We start from the raw sequence: 21,264 nt of genomic DNA on the forward strand, positions 1-21,264 counted from the left end.
AAGAAGGTCCACATTCTTGTAAAAAGTAAATAAATAAATAAATAAATATTGCAAAGTAGGAAGAAAACCCGGAGAATATGGAAATCACAGCGTGACCATGTTTCTACAAAGTCAGTATGGTCAGCAATGCCAAAAGCTGCTGTGAGATAAACTAAAATAAACTTACTTAAGCGGCCAGGGCATTACCGATGAACTGGTTAAGAGCAGTTTCAGGGAAGCAGTAGAATAAGAGTATAGTGGGTAGGGAGTCATTAGGAGGTGGGGAAATAAAGAGAGCAAAGGTAGAGAATTTTCTCACCAACTTAGTTAGAAAGAAGAGAAGGAGAAGGCAATAGTTAGATGGGGCCTGGGTGGAGTGGGAGAAGGTTAAGGAGAGGCTTTTTAATTTTAATATAAAAGAGACACTTGAATGCATTTAAATGCTTAGAAGAAGGAGGTAGAGAAGGGAGACGAGGGAAGAAGAAGGGTTGAAGATTTAGGAAAGAGAAGGAAATTGACAGAAATAAGGAAGAAAAGGCAAAAGGTAGGAGGGGGTGAGAGAAAAGGGGGAAAAAGGCTCCTAAGGACACGGGGGACGACGGGATCCAGATCAGAGGTGGGAAGATTATCTTAGATATAAAAGTTAGTTTGTAAGTGGAAAGATGGAAAAAAGGAATGGTACAGATACAGAAAGAGTTAAGTTTGCTATTATTATTGTTATAATAGTCAGTGTGGTAGGTGAAGCAGAAACTGAGCCAGACAATGTGCCAAATGCTTTACACAAACTATCTAATTTCATTATCACAAAAGCACTAAAATATAGGCACTATTGTATCAATGAATGAAGGCTGGATAGAAGGAAACCAACATGATAACCAGTTCAGTAATGTGTCACAGGTGCTTTGATAAAATATAATGGGGAGCATAAAAGAAGGAATGGTAACTTCTAAGAGTGAAGTAAAAAAAAAGAATGAGAAAGACGGTAATATCTGAAGGAACTATTAAAACCTGAATAGAAATGCCAGGCAGATTAAGGGAAAAGAATAACACAGGCAAAGAAAAACCATATGAAGAATCTGAGCAAAGATACGGAAGATCAAACAACAGCACACGCTAAGGAAACTACACACCATCCTTAGAATGCCTGTTATCAGTCAATGGGCACTATGTGACTATTTTGTATTTTTCATTTGGTCTGTTAGAAGCTCAACATTAAACAGGGAGCTCACTTATGACTAATACTGCTGGTCTCATTTTTCTGGAACAATGATCTCTCTGCCTTTCAGAACACAGATTCTGGTTTCTTTAGAAGTGTTATAACATTAACTCTTTTTTATTGAAAGCTACTTCAAATTCATTTTTGAAACAAGCAGAGGATAAACAGTGTATTAAACACTAGCTTCCTTGACTCCCTTTCCTTTGTTTCTCCAGTACCTTTTCTTTAATTTTTCTGCTTTGATCTTCAACTGATGTATACCTCTACTTCTCTGCATGCATGTATCTTCTTAAGGCCTCCATGTAACAATGTCCTTTTTCTGTTTAATAGTCTACTTTTCTTTTTTTCTTCGTCTTTTTTCCCTACTAAGGCCCTCTTCATATAACTAATCAAAAGGCAAAAATGTACCCAGTATGATCTACTGCTCACTGTCCTTAACTTTAAAACATGTTTCCTGCCACTTAGTTGTCCGTAATAGGAAAAAAATGTCCAACCTGGATATACACACTCTATATCCTTAAAGACCTTTAAGAGAAAAACCAAACTGCATTATAAAATACTTAATCAAAATAAATTCGCTTATGTACATTTCAATATAATAAACAGATACACATGTATAAACTATTTGGAAATTATACTGTGGATAAGAACATAACTCTATAGAAATCTATCTTCCCCTAATTTACTAAAGATGTAAGATACAGCTTTTAATACTTTCAAAACACTTGTTCTTGATATTCTGAAATCTGTTAAATTCAAAGATAAATCAAAATAATTAGAGAACATAATGAAAGTATCACTAAAAGTTGTAAATTCCTAGAAAAGCTGTAGAAAGATTACACATAAAAATAAAACAGCTATTTGTAGCAATAGCTGATTTTAGGAAATTCACCCTGTGACTTGAGAATAATATTTTACAGGTTCCACAGAAATTTTAAATAAGGTCACTTTACCAATAGACTAAGTTCTCCCAGTGTGACACCAAATGAAAGAGGCCGCTTTGGATCTGTTACCTATCAAAGAAAAAAAGGTGACATTAAAATATATTGATAGTGAGGGTAAATCCATTCTCCACTCTACAATAGGCAACACAGGACAATGAGTTCAAAAGTAACGCAACCAAATGGATTTGTGGAAAAGAAAGGGAAGGAAGACTTTAACGTGGCTGGGATTTTCCATATTTTGTAGGCATGACACTAACATGATACTTTCCTAGAAGAACTATTTTCTTACTAGAAGTGAGAAGATTCACTAACTAGGACTAAACAGACTCTTGTCTACATAGTTTAAAAGAGACAGTCTCTTTATGTATATACCATTAAAGATGTTCTCCATAGATAAATAAAACAAGGAGTTGCAGATAAACCATGCCACAAAATTATTTTTAAAACATTTAAGATTTTCACATTTAGAAATGTGAACTGTCTCTTTAAGCCTTTTAATTTCCCGGACACTTTAAAAATGGTTTGTTAGAAGATGCTTCGGGCTTCCCTGGTGGCGCAGTGGTTGAGAATCTGCCTGCTAATGCAGGGGATACGGGTTCGAGCCCTGGTCTGGGAAGATCCCACATGCCACGGAGCAACTGGGCCCGTGAGCCACAACTACTGAGCCTGCGCGTCTGGAGCCTGTGCCCCGCAACGGGAGGGGCCGCGATAGTGAAAGGCCCGCGCACCGCGATGAAGAGTGGCCCCCACTTGCCGCAACTAGAGAAAGCCCTCACACGAAAACTAAGAGACCCAACACAGTCATAAATAAATAAATTAAATAAATAAATAAAGTATTAAAAAAAAGAAGATGCTTCTTTTTAAATATTAAGAAGATTCTTAATATTTAATTTCCTCAATCTCTTAACTCAAAATATGCCAATGTTAAACTTCAGATCTATTTCTCATCTTCAATACCTAAATTATATTTATACACAGTGCTTAAACTGTGCCATGGTGTGTACGATGTCATTGTTTTCGACATCGCAAAGATGTCCAAAAGTCAGTGTTTTTTGGTCATGAAAGAAAATAGGGAAACTAGAGAGAGGAGAAAAATCATGTTCTAAATCATCCACCAGAGACTTGAGTTTAGTCACCTAAATGCATGCTCTGGTATAGCTGCAAAGCACAAAGAGCTTTGTGAGCTTTGTTTTTAATATTAGATATATTATGATTTGTGGCAAAATGTATTTCCCTTCATTCCCATATTCATCTTTTTATACCTATGGATATCAAGCTCAAAATAACTTGCAGCTATTTCAGAAGGAACTTTAATAAAACACAACTCCTCAGCTGCTAATGCACTACCCATAAATTATTGCTATCATACAAAGAACATCTTTATGATAAATTATTATACTTTCCTTACCCCCATTTCTATATTTTTCACTATCCTTCTAGACACAATAATTAAGGTAATCACATTGAAAGAGGCAATATAAGGAAGATCCCTTTGTGCTTTTTTTTTCCTTTAGATTATTGTAATATATTTTGTCACTGACACCAATTTAAATGTAATTGATATTACTTGTCCCACTCCTACGTATCTCTGTATTTCTTCATTAAAGAGAAAGAAATAATGTACCTTTCGAGTTGTATTTGCTCAATGAAAAAGCTTAGTTTAAGCTTAAACTGAGATTATCATTCACCAACATGCCATTAGCTTTAAGAATAATTCTTTTATTTCCATGACGGGTTGAGTCAATTTTATTTTCCTAAGTTTGTTTTAAACAAGGAGATTTATGAATTTGGTTTTTAGACATTATTTGTTAGCAAAATTCAGTCTAATGACTGCAGAAAAACCAAAAGATAAAAGTCAGTGTAAGATAGAGATGGTGTATCTTGAAAAACTACAAGTGTGTCTTACTGAATATTAAGTTACAAAAGGAACTTATCAGGAAAGTAAAATAAATTCTATATATGGCAGTATGACTTTAATTCAATCCAAACTTAAAGCAAACTAAAAACAAAAAAGAAAGCAAACTCATTTTTGGAAAAGATGAAAAAGCATTTCCAATTTGTTAGGTAAATGAAAAAAATTCAAGGCTTCTCATGTATGTTTCGAACTTTAAGACAAAGCAGTGCATATTAAGTTGAAAATATTTGTTATATTTTAACTAAAATTAATCAGTAAAATAGCTCTTAATTAACTAATGTTAAACTTTTGCTTATAAGTGAAGTGTGGTTTCTAAATATTGCTACACATGTGTGAGTAGCTGTGGGTGTTAAAATCCAACATGGTGGAATGTAAAGTGAATGAGACTAGCAGCCAACTGACCTGGATTTTAGTCCCCTCTCTACCAACTACCACTATGAACGACTACTTCATCACCTCTGGAAACTAATTACTTGTCATTATTAAAAAAAATTAGTTCCTTAAAGTTGTATTAGTCTAAGTCTTTAAACAAAATTCAAAATAAATGATAGAGAAAAATCCAAAAATCTCTTAAATTAGCTTTAGAAAGGAACATATGCCAGTTTTATGATATATGTACACATGTTAATGCCGGATGAAAAAAGTCTAACACAAGGAAGGAGATATGGTAGTGTACTAATCAGGAAAAAAAAAAATCTATCTTGGATTTAAAATTGCTATTTATGGGCAAATCAAGAATTAATGTCATAAAATACACACTTAATTACTAACTTAAACCAAGTAAACTAAGTTACTTACATCATCTTCATATTTAATGTGAATGTCTGTGATTTTTACTTGTACATTTTTAATTACTTGAGTTGCCAATTTTTCCAACAACGTATCCTTTTTGGCTTCTTTTGGTTTATCTATAAAAAACAGGAAAATACAAGTTCAAGAGTTGAAATTCTCGAACAGAGGGCAGAGAGCAGAAGCAAGAAGAACTACAATTCTGCAGCCTGTGGAAGGAAAACCACATTCACAGAAAGATAGACAAAATGAAAAGGCAAAGGACTTTGTACCAGATGAAGGAACAAGATAAAACCCCAGAAAAACAACTAAATGAAGTGGAGATAGGCAACCTTCCAGAACAAGAATTCAGAATAATGATAGTGAAGATGATCCAGGACCTCGGAAAAAGAATAGAGGCAAAGATCGAGAAGATGCAAGAAATGTTTAACAAAGACCTAGAAGAATTAAAGAACAGACACCTAGAAGAATTTAAGAACAAACAATCAGAGATGAACAATACAATAACTGAAATGAAACATACACTAGAAGGAATCAATAGCAGAATAAGTGAGGCAGAAGAACGGATAAGTGACCTGAAAGACAGAATGGTGGAATTCACTGCCTCAGAAGAGAATAAAGAAAAAAGAATGAAAAGAAATCAAGACAGCCTATGAGACCTCTGGGACAACATTAAACGCAACAACATTCACATTATAGGGGTCCCAGAAGAAGAAGAGAGACAGAAAGGACTTGAGAAAATATTTTAGGACATTATAGTCGAAAACTTTCCTAACATGGGCAAACGAAATAGCCACCCAAGTCTCGGAAGCACAGAGAGTCCCAGGCAGGATAAACCCAAAGAGAAACATGCTGACACACCTAGTAATAAAATTGAAAAAAATCAAAGACAAAGAAAAATTATTGAAAGCAACAAGGGAAAAACAACAAATAACATACAAGGGAACTCCCATAAGGATAACAGCTGATTTTTCAGCAGAAACTCTACAAGCCAGAAGGGAGTGGCATGCTATATTTAAAGTGATGAAAGGGAAGAACCTACCGCCAAGATTACTCTACCCAGCAAGGATCTCATTCAGATTCGACAGAGAAATCAAAAGCTTTACAGACAAGCAAAAGCTAAGGGAAATCAGCACCACCAAACCAGCTCTACAACAAATGCTAAAGGAACTTCTCTAAGTGGGAAACCCAAGAGAAGAAAGAACCTACAAAAACAAACCCAAAACAATTAAGAAAATGGCAACAGAAACATACATATCGATAATTACCTTAAATGCAAATAGGTTAAATGCTCCAACCAAAAGACACAGGCTGGCTGAATGGACACAAAAACAAGACCCATATATATGCTGTCTACAAGAGACCCACTTCAGACCTAGAGACACATACAGACTGAAAGCGAGGGGATGGAAAAAGATTTTCCATGCCAATGGAAATCAAAAGAAAGCTGGAGTAGCAATACTCATATCAGATAAAATAGACTTTAAAATAAAGAATGTTACAAGAGACAAGGAAGGACACTACATAATGATCAAGGGATCAATCCAAGAAGAAGATATAACAATTATAAATATATATGCACCCAACATAGGAGCACCTCAATACATAAGGCAACTGCTAACAGTTATAAAAGAGGAAATTGACAGTAACATAATAATAGTGGGGGACCTTAACACCTCACTTACACCAATGGACAGATCATCCAGACAGAAAATTAATCAGGAAACACAAGCTTTAAATGACACAATAGACCATATAGACTTAATTAATATTTATAGGACATTCCATCCTAAAACAGCAGATTACACTTTCTTCTCAAGTGCACACGGAACATTCTCCAGGATAGATCACATCTTGGGTCACAAATGAAGCCTCGGTAAATTTAAGAAAACTGAAATCATATCAAACACCTTTTCCAACCATAACGCTATGAGATTAAAAATCAATTACAGCGGGAAAAAAACGTAAAAAACACAAACACATGGAGGCTAAACAATACATTACTAAATAACGATGAGATCACTGAAGAAATCAAAGAGGAAATCAAAAAACACCCAGAGACAAATTACAATGAAAACACGACAATCCAAAACCTATGGGATGCAGCAAAAGAAGTTCTAAGAGGGAAGTATATAGCAATACAATCCTACCTCAAGAAACAAGAAAAATCTCAAATAAACAATCTAACCTTACACCTAAAGGAACTAGAGAAAAAAGAACAATCAAAAGCCAAAGTTAGCAGAAGAAAAGAAATCATAAAGATCAGAGCAGAAATAAATGAAATAGAAACAAAGAAAACAATAACAAAGATCAATAAAACTAAAAGCTGGTTCTTTGAGTAGATAAACAAAACTGATAAACCTTTTGCCAGACTCATCAAGAAAAAGAGGGAGAGGACTCAAATCAATAAAATTAGAAATGAAAAAGTAGAAGTTACAATGAACACTGCAGAAATACAAAGCGTCATAAGAGACTAATACAAGCAACTCTCTGCCAATAAAATGGACAACCTGGAAGAAATGGACAATTTCTTAGAAAGGTATAACCTTCCAAGACTGAACCAGGAAGAAATAGAAAATATGAACAGACCAATCACAAGTAATGAAATTGAAACTGTGCTTAAAAATCTTCCAACAAACAAAAATCCAGGACCAGATGGCTTCACAGGTGAATTCTATCAAACATTTAGACAAGAGTTAACACCCATCTTTCTCAAACTCTTCCAAAAAATTGCAGAGGAACGAACACTCCCAAACTCATTCTGTGAAGCCACCATCACACTGATACCAAAACCAGACAAAGATACTGAAAGAAAATTACAGACCAGTATCAGTGACGAATATAGATGCAAAAATCCTCAACAAAATACTAGCAAACAGAATCCAACAACACACTTAAAGGATCATACACCATGATCAAGTGGGATTTATCCCAGGGATGCAAGGATTCTTCAATATACACAAATCAATCAATGTGATACACCATATTAACAAATTGAAGAAGAAAAACCATATGATCATCTCAATAGGTGCAGAAAAAGCTTTTGACAAAATTCAACACCGATTTATGATAAAAACTGTCCAGAAAGTGTGCATAGAGGGAACCTACCTCAACATAATAAAGGCCATATACGACAAGCCCACAGCAAACATCATTCTCAATGGTAAAAAACTGAAAGCATTTCCTCTAAGATCAGGAACAAGACAAGGATGTCCACTCTCGCCACTATTATTCAACATAGTTTTGGAAGCCCTAGCCACGGCAATCAGAGAAGAAAAAGAAAGAAAAGGAATCCAAATCAGAAAAGAAGAAGTAAAACCGTCACTGTTTGCAGATGACATGATACTATACATAGAGAATCCTAAAGATGCCACCCGAAAACTACTAGAGCTAATCAATGAATTTGGTAAAGTTGCCGGATACAAAATTAATGCACAGAAATCTCTTGCATTCCTATATACTAACAACAAAAGATCAGAAAGAGAAATTAAGGAAACAATCCCATTCACCACTGCAACAAAAAGAATAAAATACCTAGGAATAAACCTACCTAAGGAGGTAAAAGACCTATACTCAGAAAACTATAAGACACTGATGAAAGAAATCAAAGATGACAGAAACAGATGGAGAGATATACCATGTTCTTGGATTGGAAGAATCAATATTGTGAAAATGACTATACGACCCAGAGCAATCTACAGATTCAATGCAATCCCTATCAAATTACCAATGGCATTTTCTACAGAACTAGAACAAAAAATCTTAAATTTGTATGGAGACACAAAAGACCCCAAATAGCCAAAGCAATCTTGAGGGAAAAAAAACAGAGCTGGAGGACTCAGACTCCCTGACTTCATACTATACTACAAAGCTACAGTAATCAAGACAATATGGTACTGGCACAAAAACAGAAATATAGATCCATGGAACAGGATAGAAAGCCCAGAGATAATCCCACACACCTATGGTCAACTAATCTATGACAAAGGAGGCAAGGATATACAATGGAGAAAAGACAGTCTCTTCAATAAGTGATGGTGGGAAAACTGGACAGCTACATGTAAAAGAATGAAACTAGAACACTGCCTAACACCATACACAAAAAGAAACTCAAAATGGATTACAGACCTAAATGTAAGACCGGACACTATAAAACCCTTAGAGGAAAACATAGGAAGAACACTCTTTGACATAAATCACAGCAAGATCTTTTTTGATCCATCTCCTAGAGTAATGGAAATAAAAACAAAAATAAACAAATGGGACATAATGAAAGTTAAAAGCTTTTGCAAAGCAAAGGAAACTACAAACAAGACGAAAAGACAACCCTCAGAACGGGAGAAAATATTTGCAAACAAATCAACGGACAAAGGATTAATGTCCAAAATATATAAACGGCTCAAGCAGCTCAATATTAAGAAAACAAACCAAATCAAAAAATGGGCAGACAACCAATCAAAAAATGGACAGAAGACCTAAATAGACATTTCTCCAAAGAAGACATACAGATGGCCAAGAAGCACAAGAAAAGCTGCTCAACATCACTAATTATTAGGGAAATGCAAATCAAAACTACAATGAGGTATCACCTCACACCAGTTAGAACAGGCAACATTAGAAAATCTACAAACAACAAATGCTGGAGAGGGTGTGGAGTAAAGGGAACCCTCTTGCACTGCTGGTGGGAATGTAAATTGATACAGCCACTATGGGGAACAGTATGGAGGTTCCTTAAAAAACTAAAAATAGAATTACCATATGACCCAGCAATCCCACTACTGGGCATATACCCAGAGAAAACCATAATTCAAAAAGACACATGCACCCCAATGTTCATTGCAGCACTATTTACAATAGCCAGGTCATGGAAGCAACCTAAATGCTCATCGACAGACGAATGGATAAAGAAGATGTGGTACATATATACAAGGGAATATTACTCAGCCATAGAAAGGAACAAAAGTGGGTCATTTATAGAGACATGGATGGATCTAGAGATTGTCATACAGAGTGAAGTAAGTCAGAAAGAGAAAAACAAATATCATATATTAACGCATATTTGTGGAACCTAGAAAAATGGTACAGATGAACCAGTTTGCAGGGCAGAAATAGAGACACACATGTAGAGAACAAACGTATGGACACCAAGGCAGGGAAGTGGCGGGGGGTGGCGGTGGTGTGATAAATTGGGAGATTGGGATTGACATATATACACTAATATGTATCAAATAGATAACTAATAAGAACCTGCTGTATAAAAAATAAATTAAATTAAATTAAAAAAAAGAGTTGAAATTCTCACATAGTTCATAATCAATGACCAAATGATAGCTAAGGCACTACTCAATGGAAATTACAACCTATTCCAGTGTCCTTCTTTTATTTTAGATTTTAGATTTTAATATGCATTTCCAACTTAAAACTTATTTTTGAAGTTACATTGTAATCTAACATTCATTTGACCTTTGAAGACAGAAATCAAGTGGCAATGTGTATAAATAACACATGGCATAAAAACTACTTTTACCTACCTTTTGAGCGATCAAGACCTTTAAAAGGTTTCTTAAAATGTTTTTTGTGCTTTTTACGTTTACGTCCTTCTCAGTGGAAGCATTTTAGTGAGAAAAGGATAAAATTGAAGTTAGCAGACTAGAGGACAGAAAAGAAAACAAGAGACTTCTTCCTGACAGCAAATTTTGGTACAACTCACGTTACTTTATTCTAAACTGATCTGTTATTTCAATACAAGCAGAAATTCACAAACCTTCTTTAGTCTAGAATAACCTTCTTTAATCTAGAAAATAACCTGGCAGGTGCAATTACACAAAAATTGGGTAAAATATCCATACAGAATGCCCTTTATAATATTTATGACTGTTTACACTATGAAGTTTAATTTTTCATTTCAGCGTTACCAAAATATTGGAAATGTAATAATGACAGAATAAAAAACACTTTCAGAGAAAAGGTTTTGATAAGTGTGTGGTAGGAACACAGGAACACAAATGAAATGAATGGGTAGGCTGCCGACAGATGACTTCCTCCGGATGATACACCTCACAAGCAGAATACTTTAATAACTTGAGGACATAAAGAATACAAAAAGGGCAAAAAAAGTACATGGACTTTTACACTGAAATTAGCTTAATAATTCCTTTAACACCTCATCCACTTTTATTTGGCACTGCCTCACGTCATGGCATTAACCCAAACCTATCTTACCCAACTTACAAATCGTTACATTCAACTGCCTATTACACATCAACTCCAGTCCACGCTCTTGGGGCAGCCTCTGTACGGTCTCCCCTGCCTCCAGTCTCCACTGTTACCTCTGACCTAACATCCTTCTATACCGCCACCAGACTTACATCTTCTAAAATACTATTCAGGCCTGTTAATTCCCTGCTCAAAATTCTTTTAAAGGCTCTCTGCAGCCTGCCAGATAAAATGAGAAAGTGTTTGCATGACACAAAAGTCCTTTCATGATCCGACCTCTATCACCCTGTCCTGTTCTATCTCCTGCCACTCATCCTTGCACTGGATACTTCAGGAATACTACTTATACTTTCCAAAACAAACCATAACTTTCTAATGCCTAATGCCTCTACACGTTTCATTCCCTAAACTTGGTTTCCTCTCCCTGAAGTTCTTTACCAGGCAAATTCCTAGGAGGCTTCCAAATCTCAGGTCCAGCACTGCAGCCTGTGTGAAGCCTTCTTTGACTCTTCCAAGCATCTCCAAGGCCATCTACCCCTGCACCTTATATAGACTTCCATTAAGCAGTGATTACACTGTATTTGAAGTGTTTGCACAACTGTCTTGTTACCAGGCAGGAGTCTTCATTAGGACAGGAATTATCCTAACATCTAGGCACAAAGCACATGATACGTATCTGTTCAAATGAATCAAAAAAATCCACATCTGAACATTATAATAAAAATATAAGCTCAGTTAATGTTACATATATTTGAGAGAATATACATGATATTTAGCTTGAAATTTTAAATTCTTTCTTCCTTGATATTTTAAAGCAAATTGTCCTGCCACTACAAAAAACTAAGAATCAAATCTTGGATTTTAAGAATAAAACCCTAAGTTTCAAGAAGAAAATATTTAATAAACGTATAACAAAATCTGGACTTTGCTATTACCAGTAGTTGTCACAGTGATGTTCCCTAAGTCTTTTTCATTTATAAATTAAACATTCAGAAAAAGACTAAGTTCTCAAAGAACTACCATTTGAAAAGAAACAGCTAAGAAAGCCAGAGTAGCCCTGAAAACCATCCCACTTAAGTAGAAAGCTTTCAGAGACAGGAGTTCAGCTGCCTGGGTTTAGAATCTACCATAACTCACTCTTCTCACCTGACCTCCTATTATCTTTCTGGTTTCACATTTGTTCTAGCACCTTGTTCTGTCTTTGATCTCAGTGTTAGATGCACCATGTTTAAACATCTTCAAATAGTTGCAAAATCTAATCTGAGTACTACATATTTCTTTAGAGACAGTTTCTGTTTAATCAGATGGACAATAAATTCATGATCCCCAGTCACTCTATAAAGCAGTTCTCAAATGTTTTGGTCTCAGGGTTCCTTTAACACACTTACAATTTAAGAACCTTAAACAGCTTTTCATTAGTGTGGATTACAGCTATTGATATTTACCATATTGGAAATCAACACTGAAAATCTTTTTAATATTAACTCATTAAAAAACCCATTATGTGATAGTACAATTAACATGTATTTATGAAAAATAACTATATTTTCCAAACAAAAAGCTGTAGTGAGAAGAGTGGCATGGTTTTACAATCTTACAAATGTCTTTAATGTCTGGCTTAGTAGAAGACTGCTGGATTCAAATATCTGCTTCTGCCTTTGCTCTTTTGGTATATGTTGTTTAGATTGAAGTATGTGAAGAAAATCTGACCTAACTACAGATATGTAATACGAAAAGGAAGGAACATCTTCACGGTCTTTTCATGCAATTATGGATACTACACCAAACTCAACTAGTGATAGCTTCTTAAAGTTGCACCTTGGAAACTGAAACTCTATCAGTGTATCTTTCGTCTGAATTAAAATCAGTCTACCTTGCTCTTTTATACATTCATAATTTTTTGCCACGCACTGATAATATGGAAATATTGCTTCATTGAATTATGCAGATCTTACAAACACTGAGTCACTTTATTATTTAATATCAAAAATCACATTGTTAATACCACCACAAATCTCATCAGAAAAGTCTTTTAAGTATGGGAAGCCATCAAGCTCAAAGCGGCAAATACAAATTCCCCAAAATTCTAATTTTTGTTCAGAAACTCAAATCTTTTTGCTGGCAACAAACACTGTCAGTTGTTTTTTCTTAAAGTTGTATTGTTGAAATGTCTACCAAACACCCAAATCTGAGTAATAATAGTCTGTCAGCCATTCTTCCAAATAAAATGGCTTTCCATGAAAAAAGCAACTGGTTCCACTGATAACCGAAACAACTGCACAAGTATTTGTCCTTGAGACAATTATCCTGCTTCAGTCTGCAGAAGTACCTTGTGTATGCTTCCTCTTTTGTCACGAAACTTCAAAGACACATATGCTCAAGAGCTGTAATTTATTAAAATTAAAATTTTTCTATTTCATCAATGACATTCTTAAGTAAAATTGGTGCTTTTTCCATTTTATTTTGTTTTTTACTGTGAGTGATTGGTAAGGAACAATACAATGGCTCCTAATAGTATAGTTTAGTGCCACTGCCTCGATTCATGCTAAGGCAGCCAGCAATTTTACACAACATTGCTTTTGCACCATCAGCACCAATGTCAACACAGTGAAACATCAAATAATGTCTTAGCATTATTATGAAAATAGTTTTGACTTTTTGAAAACCACTGCTCTAGAAGTTTTAGGTATTTTCTTTGTTTGTTTTTTAATGAGGAAGGAATATACACTCAGAAACTGGAAAAAACGAAAGGATTATAAAATACACACAAAGTCCTGGACAACTAAATAAAGATATCATCAACAAAATTATTCTCATTTCAGAATCATCAAATTCTAGGCCTAGTTTTTTTATCCAGGCTAATATACCTTTTTGGAATAAAAGGAAACTCTGAATCAATGAGGTTTTACTTTATAGTGACCTCTGTCTGTTTTGTTTTGTTTTTAGCAATGCTGCCCAATGATTTTGTTACATGTTTGAATGGGCCAGTGGAATTCATTTGTATCCTGGAGGCAGGTTGCTCCTAGTAGGATCAGAAAACACTGCCCCTGGCAGACTACAGAAAGCTGGTACAATTACAACCTACAAAACTGGACAGTGAACCATGAGTATCTCCATGCTATCTTTTATATTAAACAAAGTGACTCGAAGACAAATTAACATAGTCAGCCACACTCACTCAAGGGGCAGATTTGTACAAAGAGAAACTCCTTTCAGGGTAATTTCATTCAATGCTGTGAAATCTGCATGCAACTTATTCTTCCATTTGTCATAATGAACCTAAACGTTAAAGAAGTTTCTAGCAGCGAAAGTAATTATATCATAATGCTTATTATTGGTTACATTTTGAGATAGAGACCCCACTTGCCATTTAATCAAAAGAAATTTTAAGTGTGACTGAGCTAATATAACAAATTCCTGAAAAGTTATAGGGAATACAGTTAAATAAGTCAAATTACTGTGTAAAATATTAGAAATTATTATTTTAATGTGCTTGGTAAACTTCCTAGGATACAAAAGAATCCTACTGTTAAATCCTAAAGCAGTCAGCCTTCAAATTTGCCTTATGTGAGGCTGTCCAGGACAGTAGTCTACATGTGCCTCCAAAGCTACTGCAGAGGCGAAGCAAATCAGGAAGGACATGAGAAGAAAGTCACAGAAACATCTCTTATCAAGGTTCTAAATAAAGTCTCACTCAAAAAATAAAAGGTTCCATTTTATTGCTTTTTACAAAGTCTGAAAAGCACTGCTATAGGAGAGGAACTGTTTAATTGAGAAACTACTATTCTACAGAACTAAAGTCAAAAAGGCAGTCCAGATTTGAAAGTTATCTATAGATCAAACTGTAAGCTTCATAAGGGCAGTGGATTGTGTCTGTTTCACCTCATGAATATTCACCATCCAGCAGAGTGCTTGCTACTAGAAGACATTAAGTATCTGGTGAATGAATAAATGCAGAAGGTAGAGAAAAGGAAATGATGGTAAAGGGGAAAAACATGAATTACATTTCCATATTTTCTAAAAGGATGACACGTCATATGAACTCCATTAAAAGCACAAGCATGGATAAGAATATAATTTTGTATGTAGCTAAATATAATTAACCATGCATACCCACCAGGCCTGATGTCCTTGTAAACAAAGTTTTCCAAGCCATATATGAACTCCCCTGAATGTGCGCCTGCATCCGCATGGCAGCGATAACCAAAATGCAAAGCGTTTAAAAGACACCTTTAATTTTACACATAAAATATGTCTAAACTTAATTCAAAGAATTAGAAATCATGTAACAGAACAAGTAAAATCCAGTGACACCAAAACAACTTACTTCTAAGGAAATATTTTCAGTGACACCATTTTCATTCTTTCAACATATAAACTTTGTTTTCATAGCATTAAAACAAAAATTCTTAATAATGAAAATTATAATAATAATTTCAAATTAAGCAAAACAGACAAATATCAATTATGGCTAATGTCTCATTGATTTGCCATATTTTCAAAGAAAGCAAAAATCTGCTGTTTTGGTTCCCTTTTTCCCCACCATTTTGCCCATTTTCAGAATGAAATATTGCTGTGATATTTACGTTAATTTTAGAGTCAGCTGAAATGAATTCATCTTACTTTAGTGTACGTTCCCTTTCAGACACATTGTCTGAATCCTTTCTATCCATTCTTGTCAGTGATGGCTAGGTAGCACCATCTTCCATTTCCCTCCTCAAATCCAGCCTAGACACCACTACATGCTTACCTTCCTAAAACACAGCTGTGATCACATCACTCTCCGGATTTTTTAAAAAAAAGTAAAACTTACTTTCTCACTGACTACCAATTAAAGTCCATTATAAACCAGAGACTGAGTTCAAATTCTAGCTCAGTCATTTTCTAGCAGCATAACCTAGAACAAGTTATTTAACTTCCAGCTTTCTCAACTATATAATGGAAACAATAAAAGCCTTTATATCATAGAATTATGACTATTAAATGAGTAAGCTGACATAAAGCATTTTGAAGAGTGACCCGCAAATAGTAAATTCTCAATAATTATCGTCATCACCATCATGGCATTCAAATCTCTTAAAACTGACCTAAACTTAGCTTTCCAACTCACGTCCAGCTACGCTATCAAACTTCCAAATTCTTAGCTGCTCCCCATACATGCTCTACATTTTTTCATTTCACTGTCCCCTTTACCTAGAATGCTCTCTCTCCTTTCTGCATACTCATCTTTTAGACTCAGCTGAAATATATACCTTCACAGTGTCTGCCCTGATCTCTGGCTGAATGTAATATGCCCATTATGAACTCCCGTAACACTCTTATCTATACCTCTTTGATGAGACGCAACACTCTCTCCTATTTATCACTATACATGAAGTCTTTCAACAGTAGGCTCCAGGGATTTTCTAATTTTTGTTTTTCCAACAATCTGTTGAACAGAATGGCATCAGACTTCTCAAAAGTACTTGGAAGTTAGAAGATTTTGCCTTCAAAATTCTAATTTTAAACCCAGCATTCTATCCCCAGCCAAATCAAACAAGTATGGAAGTAAATTACAAATCTTTCAGACTTGAAAGGATTTTTAAAATTATATCCAGTGTATCCTTTCTTAAAAGCTATTAGAAATGTTCTAGCAAAACAAAGGAACAAACTAACAAAGAACAAAAGGCAAGGGACCCAATGAATTAAAACAGAAGAGCAGTGAAGACCAGTTCCAGGATGACAATTATGTAGCAGAACTAAAAAAACAACCAGTTCAGAGAAAGATCTCCAAGAGGGACAGGGGGACAGGGAGAGGACCAAAAAATGGGTTTGGCCAATTGGAAAATAACACTGATAGTCATATGATAGATAGATTTCATGTAGTACACAAAAAGAATTGAAGATAAATTTACAAAGAAGACCAGGCAAATAGGAAAGAAGCATTTACAAATTCAAGAAAAACAAAAGGCTACATAGCAAAGGAAATATAATCACAGTGCATTATTTGACCTATGCAGTGAACAATAATTATATTGTCATAGTAATGTAAATTTTGACTCGTAATTGGCCAAAAATTATGATATAACCATATTGTGAGAAGACAGAAAGGGGAATTTAGGGTGAAAAAATTGTAGGAGAGGTGAACTCCTTAACTACCGTAACAGGAAATCCAAGATAGTGCCTTACATTAATACATTAGACAACCACAGAAAGTTAATATTTCTAAAATGATGGTTCCCTCTAAGAAGTGGGTCTAGAGGGTAGAGAATGGTGGAATACGAAACTGACATTTTTCATCATAAGTCTTTTTGGAAAAACTATTTGATTTTAGAGTTAATGTTAACTCTAAAATTTTAGAGTTTTTGATAAAATTAACATTTTAAAATACAGAATCTATATAGCATTTGAAAATCTTTTGGCCTCACTAGGAATTTAATATTTCCCTTTACTTTACAATAGCCTTTCCAGGAAAATAAACTCACTACAATGAAATAAAAGAAGAAAAATATCAAGAAAGTTTATTTTTACAGTTAAGCAAGCTCTCTAGAAACGAATTTATAGTTATATTTCAATTTTCTTTTTTTCCCACATAATAGTGGGCAGCACTTTATTTTAACAAATGAAACAAATTAAGTAAAAATACTTTTTTAAAGCAGATCAGCCTGAGGACTCTATTTTCATTTTTATCATCTGGTGCTTACAATTGAATCACTTCCTCTCCTTACCTCCTAGTCTCTATACATACATGATAGTGCTTTTGTGCTTTTAAAATCAAGAAATAAGTGGAAAAGTAATAAGTATGAAAAATAAAGTATGGTAATCAAGTCAAAACTATTAATTAATAATGGTGAAATAGAAAGCACCTAAAGGCCAGGGTTGTCTTACCATTCGTACGAATAACATTACATGAACGTAGGATCCATATTCACACAAACTAGAAAAAATACTTATATGCAGTCAAGATAATTAAATGTGTTTCTTGACAATTAAAGGAAAAAAACCTCTATCAACGTATTTCCCAATTCCTGAATTCATCTCTTTTATACTCAAAATATTTTTTCTGACAAATCTAATGTAATAATGTTAAAACTGAGTTTCACTTTCTGAATTTTAGTTCTACCCAACAAAACCTAAATTTTATCATCCAAGAAGCTACCATGTAATGATTATATATTATATAAGCCTAACAGCCCCATTTACACAAGCTTAATACTACAGATATTCATCCCCTATAGATTTATCAAATCATCCTTAATAGCCTGCCAGACACAAATATATAAGTTTCCTAAGTATTGAAAACCCAGGAGTCAAAATTTCATAGGCACTTAATACAAAATGTATAGCAGGTTATCCTTTCGCTGATTAAGTTGTCAACTACTAAAACAGGAGAGAGTATATAACCATGCTTTTTCTTATAGCTCACTGGAAACACTAAAATATTTTTTAAGCAATCACAGCTATTTCCATTCCAAAAAAAAAAAAAAAATGAGTTTGGGGTTTGTTTCTCAAGAGGGAAAATATAACTTAATTATACATATTATGAATTATTATAAGTGTATAACTACATGTTACAGCAATATATCCAAGCATATATAAATATACCTATTGATGACTACATAATTATATACATTTGTGTTAAGAAAACAGATTTAATCTGAATTGATTCAAGAAAGAAATGAAACTTTAGTGCTCTCCAAGCCTTTTTCCTCATTTTTATAAAACTTCTTCTAATTAACCAAAATTGAATAAAAAGAAATACTCACACTAAACTGTCTTAAGACAAAACCACTACCACCTTGCTTTATTTGGTACATAAAAGTACTAGAAATGAAGAAAACTGTTTTCATGGAAATATAGATCCTTAAGTTTCAGCAGAAACATAAGATGTGGTTAAATATGAAAAGCGAAAGGAAAAAACATGTTTAGGCTTTTAAAAAATTCTACCATTAAGATAGCCTCTGTATTTTAAGTATTTTAGTACATTTTGTAAAAGAATCAATAATTCTGAATAAGAGAAAAACACTTGTGGCAAAAAGAATTAGAATCATTGATAAAGAATTTTAATCAGCAAGCTATTTTTAAGAGAGATTTCTTATTGATTTAAATAAATAGCAGCAGCTTAAGCTAGGAAAGATATCTTATTATAAGATCTAAATATAATTTTTGTCATTTCTAACTCAACATTTGCCACATCTTTTAAGAGAGACCAAAGAGAAATGCTTTAGCATTTCTAGTACCATCTTCTTTCATCACAGAAATATATAAACATGCTACTAAATGACACAAAAATGATGTAAAATGCTATAACTCTCACACCCCTATCTGCAATTGGAGTATGATTTGACTTGAAAGAGAAAAACGAACTTGGAAAGGCTTGGAAAAGTCCTTCAACTCACCATCCTATAGACTACTCTTTTTCATCCTATCCTTACTGTTGCTCCATAAACCAAATTAAAATAGTCACCAGCTTTATTTTCAGATAAAAACAAAACATTAAAACTTGAGACAAGATCTTAAAATGCTGAAATCTGAAAAATCAAGTTTTTAAAACTATCATGTATAATATAAAGAGATAGCTAAGAAAAGATTTACAGCACCATTTCCTCTAAACATTATTTCACTATATTAATATACCAAACCTTATTATCTTTCAACAACACGTGTGAAAACGCAGACAAAGAAACCATTAACCTTTGGGAAAAACAAACAGGCTTGCAAGAACTCAAAGAATTTGGGAAATCTCCATTAAGTAGCACAGTAGAAATGACTGGTAAGAAAAGTAAGAAAATTTAACTGGCAGTGAGGTAAAATAATCACAAAGGCAATGATTCCCAAGTGTGAGTCATTAAAATCTTTACAATCAATATCGTGAGATATGATTTTAAAAGAAGATTCTTTCTTTGGAACTACAGCTTATGAAGGCCTATGAACGAATCCTCTTTACAGAGCATTAAATATATCTAAAATATAGGTATATGTACATTTATCTAAAACATAAACTTATTGTACCTTTCTCTGCTGCTTTTTGAAGGGCTTCTTCAATTCGGGATAACTCTTTCTGTTTAATATCTTGCAAGGATTTTTCTTCCTTTTCAGCATCATATTTAATACCTAAAAATGTATAGTTAATTCACACATCCAGAAAGGCAATTAATAAATAAACAAATAAGAAAAGTTCAGCCTCATTATAATATTGTGTGTGTAGTAAGTAATTTTTTGTAAGTCAAAAAACATTTATATTCTTTAGATTGGTTTTACAAAAAGGTTAAACATAAATGATTCCTATTTATTTACAAAGCTTATATCAAAAGGAAAAGGACAGAAGGAAAGGAATTAAAGGGAGAAAGAAGATAGGAAAAAGGATATTTGGTGAAAAGGGTGAATAGAAAGGTGAAAGGGAGGAACAAAGAGAAGGCAGAAAGTATACCAAAAAATTTCCAGTTATTATATCTGAGTGGTAAAATTTTGAGTAACTACAAAAAACGTGTAATATTCAATACCCACTGGTATCAATGTAAGATTGATGAAAAGACTTTCAGAAAGTAATTCAAGAACATGTATCAACGATCATAAAACATATATATCCTTTTAATCTAGTAATCTCATTTCTGATCATGTATCCTAAGGGAGTAACACAAAATGAGTAAGATATCTATAAGAAGGAGGAGTTTATAATGTTCACTGTAATAGCAAAAAACAGTTGGCAGACCATAATGGAATATCGTATAGCCTTTCAAAATTGTCACTATCACCATGAAAACTGTGAAACATATCAAAAATATATATATTAACCAAAAAAGCCAGATCCATGTTGTATATATAGTGTAATAAATGCTACATCAAATCAAGTATGTATACAGTAAAGACTGGAAAACAAAAGGTAAAAATAAAAATTGTTTCTTTTATGGTTGAGAAAATATAAGTAATTTTTCCCTAAAATACCCAAACTTTTCTTAACATTATATTGTACTCAAACTGAAAAAACATTAATAATGAAAGATATCACTTTAAAAAAACATCACACTTTAAAAATTAAAATACTATAGTTTATAATGAAAAAATTATCTACACACATTTTTGAAGGAACATTCACTCAAAATCAGAAGCAACAAAATGGGGAAAAATATTTTCCAGTCTGTAGATTAACACATTTTTAAAAACTTATTTACTTTCATTCCCAAAAGTAAAAGTCTAATGTATCTCAACTTAATAGGAAGCCTTAG

General features: G+C 33.7%; 1 protein-coding gene across 2 annotated transcripts in view; it reads right to left on the minus strand.

The window, feature by feature from the left end:
* Positions 1–21,264, minus strand: part of VPS13C (vacuolar protein sorting 13 homolog C) — a 182,085-nt gene that overhangs the window by 140,062 nt on the left and 20,759 nt on the right. For both annotated transcript variants that reach the window (XM_068552869.1, XM_068552859.1), the window contains exons 5-7: positions 20,051–20,152; positions 4,853–4,962; positions 2,149–2,208 (exon numbers count right to left, since the gene is read on the minus strand). In XM_068552869.1, the coding sequence (XP_068408970.1) occupies positions 2,149–2,208; positions 4,853–4,962; positions 20,051–20,152 (272 nt within the window). The remainder of the gene's footprint in view (positions 1–2,148; positions 2,209–4,852; positions 4,963–20,050; positions 20,153–21,264) is intronic.

The sequence above is a fragment of the Eschrichtius robustus genome, chromosome 1 (genome assembly GCF_028021215.1).
Source record: "Eschrichtius robustus isolate mEscRob2 chromosome 1, mEscRob2.pri, whole genome shotgun sequence".
In the NCBI taxonomy this organism is placed as follows: domain Eukaryota; kingdom Metazoa; phylum Chordata; class Mammalia; order Artiodactyla; family Eschrichtiidae; genus Eschrichtius; species Eschrichtius robustus.